Below are 9,860 nucleotides of genomic sequence, written 5' to 3'. Positions count from 1 at the left end.
ATTGGGTGCAGAAGGAAAGGGATTGCTCAGGGGTGTCACTGTCAGTCATTGGATCCAGGAAGAAAGGGACTGCTCAGGGGTGTCACTGACAGTCAATGAATACAGAGGGAAAGGAGCTGCTTATGGGTGTCACCATTAGTCAATGGTTGCTGAAGAAATGGACTTCTCAGGGGTGTCACTGTCAGTCATTGGGTGCAGAAGGAAAGGGACTGCTGGGGGACGTCACCATCAGTCAATGAATCCAGGAGAAAAGGGACTGCTTAGGGAAATCACCATCTGTCAATGGATGTAGGAGAAAAGGGACTGCTCAGGGGTGTCACTGTCAGTGATTGGTTGCAGGAGGAAATAGACCTGTCATGGGGTGTAACCATCAGTCACTGGGTGCAGAAGGAAAGGGACTGCTCAGGGGTGTCACTGTCTTTTAATGGTTAAAGGAGAAAAATGACTGCTCAGGGGTGTCACTGTCAGTCACAGGGTGTGGGAGGGAATAGTCTGGTCATGGTTTAAATGAGAGGATGGAGGAGGTAAGGGAGTGTACACAGATGTCACTATAAATCACAGGGTGAGGAAGGTAAAGATACAGTACATTATCAGTTGGGAGAAAGAGTCTACTCAGGGTTTCACTAGAAGTCACATACCTTTTACCTTGGAAAACAGGAAAAATTGATTGACTCGAGTATAAGCCAAGGGTGGCAAATTCTGCGGGTACTGACAAGTTTCACTTCTACAAGTAACATTCACTTTTTTTTTTAAGTTAGGTTAATTGGCTTCCCCCAAAAAATGAGCCACTTTGAGAGACAGTTAATGACATGACTATCGACTTTGTACAGCGCTGCGTAATATGGTGGCGCTATATAAATACTGTGTAGTAATAGTAACTTATCAGATGATTATTATATGATTAGTATCTAATCAAATATTAATCATCAGATAAATTATGCATCATTAGTTGATTTAACTTACTTTTAAACTTACTTTACTTCTATTTTCCTGGCTTTCTGTTACTGCTTTTGCATCTAGTCCCACGTGTGAGCACCCGGAAACACGTGGGACATGGGACTCCTAGGGATTCTCTCGAGTCCCACGCTGATTGCTCTGCCCCCTACCAGGAACACCCCTGAAGGGAAATCCATCTATTCCGCAATGCATACGGAGGAGAGTGTCACTTTACCCTGAGTGTTCCTTTAACGCTGGCCGCGGTAAATAGGGAAGAATGCCACAACAAGGAGGCTCAAGAGCCGCATTCGGCTCCAGGGTCACGAGTTGCCGATTCCTGCCAGCCGGGATTAGGCCAGATCGACAGGACCAGGAACAGGCTGGCAAAGGGTGCTTTTCTGGAAGGACTGGAGTATAACCCGAGGGTGACTGCTCAGGGGTGTCACTAAATATTACTGCTGAAACAATAAACAATATTACTGCTCAGTAACAATATAATATATATTATAGCATGCAGGTAAAAATGATTGCTACTTTTATTTAAAAGATGCATGAAAAAAGGTAGGGGAAGGGGGTTACTGGGTTCCAGGAGAAAAGAGACTGCTCACTGCAAATCATTAGTGCATGAAAAAAGTGACTAATGAGTGGCTTCACGGGTTATAGGAGGAATAGGAAATTGCAGGGTTCTTACTACAAATTACTGGATTCTGGGAGAAAGAGACTTCTCAGGGGTGTCACCGTAAATGACAGTACAAATGGAAGAGACTTCTCAGAGTAGTTGCTATTAATCACAGGGTACAGGAGGAAAGGGACTGCTCTGGGGTATCATTGTAAATCATAGAATGTAAGAGAAAAGGGAATTCTCAGTAACTGTCATACAGAGGATTCAGGAGGACAGAGACTGTTGCAGGGGTGTAAATCTCAAGATGCTAATAGAAAAGGGGTGAATATTGGGTATAGGGGGCCACTGTGCAGCTACAAGAATCACACCAGTGAGGATCTGCCATTGCTTGCAGTCTCAGGACCAGATATGTGATAATATATTTACAGAGTGTCTGGGCAGGCTGCCAAAGCACTGTAGGGAGCAATGTTCAGACAGCAACACATTCAATTTTCTCTGCATCATCTTCTTGTGACATAAACACTCTAAGCGGCTGTTACTGGAATACAAGAAAGTAGAAACAATGGTATTGGTATGGGTTTTACAGACATTCTTCATAATATTGCAGCTTCTGTCATTAGATGTGATGACCGCATTGGATTATAGGCTAAGAACATTTTCAGCAAGCAAGGTAGAGGTATGGAAGATGCTGCATTGCCTTACAATTCTGATTCCTATAACATATTTAGGGATCCGAGCTGCTCACCCATTGCATTTTGTATTGTTTGGATGGAAGTTTCTCACAAATGATAAATGAGGAGTCTGTGGGAGGTGATAAGTACATTGCACATAATAATGAGACATAGGGCCTGATTTATTAATGCTGGTGACAATACACTTGTTGGTGAAGCTCAGTGATCCAGCAAACCTGGAATGTATCTGCTCCAAAATTCAAAACATTTGCTAGCAAATACCAAATAACTTTGAAGAAATCCATTCCAGGTTTGCTGAATCACTCAGCTTCACTGATTAAAGTTTCTCCTCTCCAGCCTTGGAGAGCCTTAATAAATCAGGGCCATTGATGGAAGATATGTATGGTGTCACTACTCATTGAGGGGCTTTTTGTTTCTGGTTGCAGCAACCTCACAGTGTGATCCAGAGGCGTCTTCTAGGTGGGAGCCCCATTAAAGAGACCAGTAGCCTGGCACAGTCTCTGCACCTCTGTAACCTAGGAGTGGAATCCACTAATGAACCAAAAGTAGAGGAAAGAATTGATGAAGACTCCAATACGGCTCAGGACCGGCCAACAACTCCTGACACCTCGGGGAGCTGGGCCCAGCACAGCCTGCTGATCAGCTGTAAGGTAAGAAATATGGGACACAATTCACACATACACAATTCACACATACACAATTCACACAATTCACACATACACAACTCACACATACACAACTCACACATACACAATTCACACATACACAACTCACACATACACAACTCACACATACACAATTCACACATACACAACTCACACATACACAACTCACACATACACAATTCATACATACACAACTCACACAAACACAATTCACACAGTTTACCCTTTCCCTACTCTACTAAAACAGAGTTTCTCACTTGGTGGTATCCTCATTGGAAAGATAAAGTCTATACATTGTAAATGGAAGTAAGAAGAAATCACACAGCAATAAAAATCTGACAGAGACTCCTAGAGGCCTTCCCAATTTCATCCAAAACTAAGTAAAGTTAGGCATTAAATGGAAAATACACACAACACAGAGACAATGAGAGATTTTATTAAATAATGTGACAGGTGACCTTAACTTGATATTTTAGCCATGAGACAATCACCTTCGGTCTTCTTATTTTGTTTGGGAGCTTCTATCACCCAACAGCACGGAGTCTCACTTTTCATTGTAACAACTTTAGCATCTTTTACCAGTTGTGCATTTTAAGTTTATCAAAAGCCAGCGCACCTCCAAATACTGTTCTAGTTATAGGCTGTGTGTGGGGTGGTGAATAAGCACATGGTATTTTATGTCTTCCATATTCCAGCAGTAAGATCTCCCTGAACACAAAGTTCCTCCTGATATTAAAGCTTATTCTCTCCTCTCAGGTGTGCACACAGGACGTCTCGTGCAAGCTGTCCATTGACTGCCATGACAATCTCATTTCCAGGTCGTGTTTGGAAAGATTGGGGTAAGCTGGGTGTCCCTTTCCTTATACTATAATGACTTCATCAGAAGAGACAATACTAGACCATTCACCTTGTATGTGAATATATTTATTCATAATAACGTTTCATCCATAAAATCAATTAATAACGTTTCATCCATAATTCATACATAATAAAAAAAATGGAAGATATAAATTTACTGGTGCTTCTTCCAGACTGTGATCAGTACAATAACTCTTTAGCAGGATTCCCCAGGCCAGCAGATCATTAATCTAGTTTCCATTTTAGAACTAAGAATGGGACCCTAATGCCACATACAACATGGCTTCTGATGATGTGATCATTATGACAACCAATGGTAGTGATCACATTAGATTTTTACAAGCAAACCTGTGATCTATAGCTGTTCCTGTTCCTTGCATTCTGAGAAGTGACAGCTGAAGCCAATACATTAATATTTATAAAGGTTTTAACATTTTGTGATGTGTGAAAAAATCCAGAATGCAGTTTTGCATTTTTGGTTTCAGTTTGTCAGTTTATATTAATACTAATAAAAACCTCAGCAGGTTTTTTATCATTACACGGTACTAAATATAATATAGCTTTGTATAAAATTAGCTGTCCAGGACAGAGGTAGCTGTCCCTAAATTTGGCAGACCTTTAACATGGGTCAATGTATGTGCATGCAGTCATTTTCTACCGTTACCTAGTATGACATTTTTGGTATTCACTATTAGGAGTTTCTTTTTCAGGTTGCAGATGCCGAGTGACCCTCAGGGAAGGGTAACGGTGGAGGTTGAAGTAGGAGATGAGAAAGTAACAAGTAGCGCAGTGTTTGTCGGTAAGAGAACAACATATTACAGTAATAGAACAAGGAATACATCACAGATATAGACGGATCACACATGGCGTTATGACACCACAGAGCTACAAGTCAGAAGGGTAACCCTAGGGGGTGAGAATACAGCTTACAATACCAATCCCATAGCGTCATCATCATAAATAGTTCAGAAATACTTTGACCTCCAAACACCATTCCATAAAAGCCATGGTTTCTTTTCACTATTCTGATGATGGCTGAGGACCCCAAAATGACCATATGCAGCTTGGAATAAATGCTAAAGCTGGAAACTTTCCTGCCCTGGGGCAGTAACTTCAGGTGCTCCAAAGCAGGTTCAATAATTGTTGTTAGAAAAGATCTTTCACGATCCTTTCCAATGACAAAAGGCTGAACGAGCACTGTTCTGCTCCATAAGGGGGGGGGGGGTGGCGAATCAGCACCCCGCTGTGCTTTCTCCCTCCCACTTGTATTACGATTGTTCTGCCAGGATGGATCCATGTACAATGTTGGACGAGCGCTGTACACATGCCAGATTCTTGGCCAATACTATCCCTGAGGCGATTATCAGATGAGATTCATCTGACGAGTGTACGTAGCCTTAGTCCTCTCTAAGCCCAAGGAGCCTGGATGCAGGGATCACATTGTGTCCACCATGTTGCAATTTGAATTACATGACCTTTGTGGGAGGACTACAGATGGGAGCTCTTACTGTGTTAAGCTGAATCTCATTATTTTAGCAGGTTGTGCTTAGTTTTTAGAAATAAATGCTGGCGTGACCCCACAGCTCACCAGTCACCAAGGAGGAGAGAGCAATACCTGCCTGTCACTTACCTGCCTAGTACTATCTGCATGTCTCTTGAAGTACATTATTATCATCATCAGTGTATTACAGGAAGCTCACTGGACTTCTAGCAGTTCAGCAGGTTTTTATTTGTACTTGCAGCATTTTTTAGGAGATAAAACAAATACCTGAAAATCAAAAAACTGAGAGCAGGTGAGCTCTTTTTTGCAGAAGGAACGTGCGGAGTCTTTTCTGCTGTAAAACAAAAATCTGCCTTTATAAAATCTATTGCAGAATGTACAATGAACTGTGCATGCTTAGGTGCCAGGAATCAATGATCTCCCATGCATGAATGTGGGAAATTAAATCATTCTGGGCTGGCCATTCAATGGATAGAAGATCCTCAGCCCAGGAAAACTCTGTGTTTAAATATTGGTGCCGTTGAAGGAGAGTGGGGAGGTGAGCTTTGTTCTTCTTTAACAAATAAAAAAAAAAACCTATTTGGTAATTGGCCTGCGGCTTTCCTAATTCATGGTTCCTTGGAATTTGAAGGGAATTACCCCTAGCCTTTTAATGGAACAATATTATTTTAATTAATTTATTAAAAAAAAGATGGATTTTGAGTCCTCTGAAAAATTGCAAATTACAGTTCCAGGGCTGGAGTTCTTTAGATTGCTGTTAAAGCTCTGTGTTTATAACCAATTGTCTGTTATCATAAGATGGGACTTTTTTACAGTTTAGTTACACAGAACCCCTCTCCCCATGCAGCCTGGAGCCAGTGATGTCATGGGGCGACACGATGTATACGGCAGGAAGGATTACCCAGTATAAACATATAGTAGGACAGGACAGTATTTACTATCATTGTGAGTTATACATGTGTATTATGTGATAATAGGTAACATTGGATTGTCTACTTTATGTAAGTCCCAGTAGTTTTCTTATCTTCAGTGAAGACAGCTTTCATAATAAAGCTAAACACACAGATAAAATACATCATGCGTCATTACAGAAAGTGAATGATAGAATTAAGACTGGAGTCACTTAGCAGGCCAGCGGAGTGCGAAAAAGAATTTATTTTGTTATCATTCAAACGGAATATACCTTTAAAGTATGCAAACTGATGCCGACCATGGATCAGAGCAACATTTTCTGTTGTTTTTTTCTGTTAGCAAGTTCATTCATGTTAAGAACAAAAAACCCTCAACAAAAACACAAAAATGCAAATGTAAACCACAAATTTTGTGCAGTTTTTTTACCGGCCACAGGATTTGTGTTCATGTTCATCCAGTTCAGTGATTCACACAGATATCCCACATAGCACAGTCCTGTCCAGCAAGGAAGAAGACCTGATTTTTTTTTTCTGTAGTTAAGTCATATTTAGAGGTCTGGCCCCTCCTCCAGCACGCTTGTGATTGGACAGTGAAAGGAGAACTTAGCATTGATCTGGACACTGTGGCCTTTTTGCTAAGGTTTAGGTGGAAAATGACATGAAGTCACCATGGCACTCCGTGAGAAGTTATTGTATGCAATGCATCAAGATGTTTATATGAATTAGCATAACGGTCTCACATTTTCATAGGAAAAGCTGCTGCAGGGTGACAGTGGAGGACAGGTACCCTTGAAATTTTAATTTGCTATGCACACATCTGCTTTCTAATGATGAATATATATTGGCATAAGGCAGCAATAACAGAATACATTTTATGTAAAATGGACTGGATTTGTTCTGGAATTTCTTTTCTTTCCTCTAAACAGATGACAGCAGTGCAGAATTCAGCATCGGTCTGGACACACTGATAAAACTAAAGGTAAATCCTGCTTTTCCCTTTCATCTGTGGGGGTGACACTGCCTGGCCTCATCTTGAGTTTGTTACTTTTAATTGAATTTTTATACTGCACCATATTTACAATACTATAATATACATAGGGATTATTAGCAGTTTTCTGCATAAACTTGATCAAAATCTGATCAACATGCTGGTGAATAAAATGGTTTCAAAATGTTTCACATCACTCGCTTTTGTGAAAAATTATACCATTGTTCTGTATTCTGACATATTGGAAATGTATTTATGAAAACTTGTAAAGGTGACAGGTCCACTTTATTACAACATTAAATGATTGCCTATAATGAGCAATACTTTTACAGAAATCTAAAAATATTAAAGATTATATGTTTTCTTCTGTTTTCTAATATAAAGTCTGCTGTTATTCTTTGTTTTTCTCAGAGCTGCATAGATCTGGAGCACGGTGTCCTGAAGACCCCTACACAAGTCATTCCATTTCTGACTTTTTTCAACAACCACCCAAAGGGAGAGATAAACCCCATAATCTCTGCACAAAGCCAGTGAGCAATGAGGTGCCACCTGCTGGCAGGGGAGCAAACAGCAAAGGTGACTGAAGAGCACAAATACAGCCAACTCTCTCTACACTGTGTTATTGGACAATTTTTCTGCATGACTTTTTGTGCAGGAATATAACCAGCCGAAGTTACGTTTGTATTCAGATGTGTGTTACTGAAAAATGTTTCATTTTTAGAGATGTTTCATGAAAAGTTTTAACAGGCGAAACTGTGAGCATTGTTTATAAAGAAAGACATTTTCACATACTGTGCAGTGTGATTGTATTCTTTATAGATGTAAATCAGAAATGGGTTTCCTAGTGTGCCACAGCAAGACGTGGATGTGGTAAAATAGTGGAGTGGAAGAATATTGGGAGATATAGTAAAATAGAAGCTGGAATATAGTACGATCGTACCTATCGTACAGTCCTTTTGGGCCCTAAGTGGCAGTTCGCTGTGATAGACTTCTTGGTGACAGAAACATCAGTGGAGACCTCAGTAACAGACCCCCATTGCAAACCTCAGTGACCGAGCTTTTACTGACAAGACATTAGTGTGGACCTTTTAGTGACCGAACCCCAAAGCAGACCTCAATGACAGATCCCCAGATCAGACTACAATAATAAATTCCTAGTGCAGACTTCACTGACAGACCCCTGGTGCAGACTTTAGTGATAGACTCCCAGTGTAGACTGGTGTGAATGACCCCCTGGTGAAAGACCCTGAGTGCAGACCTTATTAACAGACCCACTATGCAGACCCCAGTGACAGACCCCATTAATAGACCCTCAGTGCAGACCCCAGTAACTGACCCCCAGTGCAGACCTCAGCAACCTACTCCAACATTACACCTTTATGACAAATCCTCAGTGCAGACCCTCATATTAGACCCACCATGCAGACCTCAGTGACATACCCCATTAATAGACCCCCAGTGCAGATCTCAGCAACATATCAGCTTTTTGGCCAAGATTAACATGACTTTTCATTTAATAAGACTAATAAGACTTTAACTATCTGATGTGTGTACCTAGCTTTAGAAACCATCCCCAGGTCAGACTACCATGATAGATTCCTAGTGCAGACTTCATGGACAGACCCCTGGTGCAGGCTTTAGTGATAGACCCCCAGTGTAGACTGGTGTGATTGACCCCCTGGTGAAAGACCCTGAGTAGAGACCCCATTAATAGACCCTCACTGCAGACCCCAGTAACTGACCCCAAGTGCAGACCTCAGCAACCTACTCCAACATTACACCTTTATGACAAATCCTCAGTGCAGATCCTCATATTAGACCCACCATGCAGACCTCAGTGACATACCCCATCATTACACTTTTATGACAAATCCTCAGTGCAGACCTTATTATTAGACCCACCGTGTAGACCTCAGTGACATACCCCATCATTACACTTTTATGACAAATCCTCAGTGCAGACCTTATTATTAGACCCACCGTGTAGACCTCAGTGACATACCCCATTAATAGACCCCCAGTGCAGATCTCAGCAACATACCCCATCATTACACTTTTATGACAAATCCTCATTGCAGATCTTAGTAACAGACCCTCAGTTCTGACCTAAGGCCCTGTGAATTTCAGGCCCTGACAATATTTTATCTCCCCTCTCCTATGCAGCATGCCTCCTTCCCAGCACCATGCTTCCCCAGCTCCCCAGAAGCATTCTTCCACCCCCTCCATTTCAGCACACATCCTCCCTGGCCCTTTGGTTTTGCAGCCACACATTCCGGTTCCTCATTTGCTTTTCTCAGTAGGGCAAAATCTGAAAATGCAAATTTTTTCTCTCCCGTTTTGTGTCGCACTGGAAAATCAGAGAAGCTGGGGCCACACATCTGGGAGTATGTGAATTCTTGCAGCAATTTCTCAAGAAATGCGCTACCAGGTTAAATTAGGTTAAGCGCATGACATCTTCTATTACCAAATATCTTCTTTCTACAACAGCTACCGTAGTGGCAGGATTCTTTAACTACAGAAAAGAAAAAAATGAGGACAGATGAACAAATCTGTTCTATAGAAAGCGGAAAGGGGAACATGAGCGAGTGCGCTCTCCTGCCAAGTTAAACAACAAAGGGGAAGGTTAAAAAAATTTTGGAAACAAAAATATTAAAACCCTGAAAATATTTGTGTTTGTTCTGGCTTTA

At 41.3% G+C, this 9,860-nt stretch overlaps 1 protein-coding gene across 1 annotated transcript in view; it reads left to right on the top strand.

Moving 5' to 3' along the window:
* NRIP2 (nuclear receptor interacting protein 2) overlaps positions 1–7,964 on the top strand; it is a 9,339-nt gene extending 1,375 nt beyond the window's left edge. The window contains exons 2-6 of the mRNA XM_072400096.1: positions 2,676–2,900; positions 3,672–3,754; positions 4,484–4,572; positions 7,112–7,164; positions 7,585–7,964. Of these exons, the coding sequence (XP_072256197.1) occupies positions 2,676–2,900; positions 3,672–3,754; positions 4,484–4,572; positions 7,112–7,164; positions 7,585–7,707 (573 nt within the window). The 3' untranslated portion in view covers positions 7,708–7,964. The remainder of the gene's footprint in view (positions 1–2,675; positions 2,901–3,671; positions 3,755–4,483; positions 4,573–7,111; positions 7,165–7,584) is intronic.
* The last annotated feature ends 1,896 nt before the right edge of the window (positions 7,965–9,860 follow it).

This window comes from Pyxicephalus adspersus, chromosome 2 (genome assembly GCF_032062135.1).
Source record: "Pyxicephalus adspersus chromosome 2, UCB_Pads_2.0, whole genome shotgun sequence".
In the NCBI taxonomy this organism is placed as follows: domain Eukaryota; kingdom Metazoa; phylum Chordata; class Amphibia; order Anura; family Pyxicephalidae; genus Pyxicephalus; species Pyxicephalus adspersus.
This window is presented reverse-complemented; position numbering and strand designations above follow the sequence as displayed.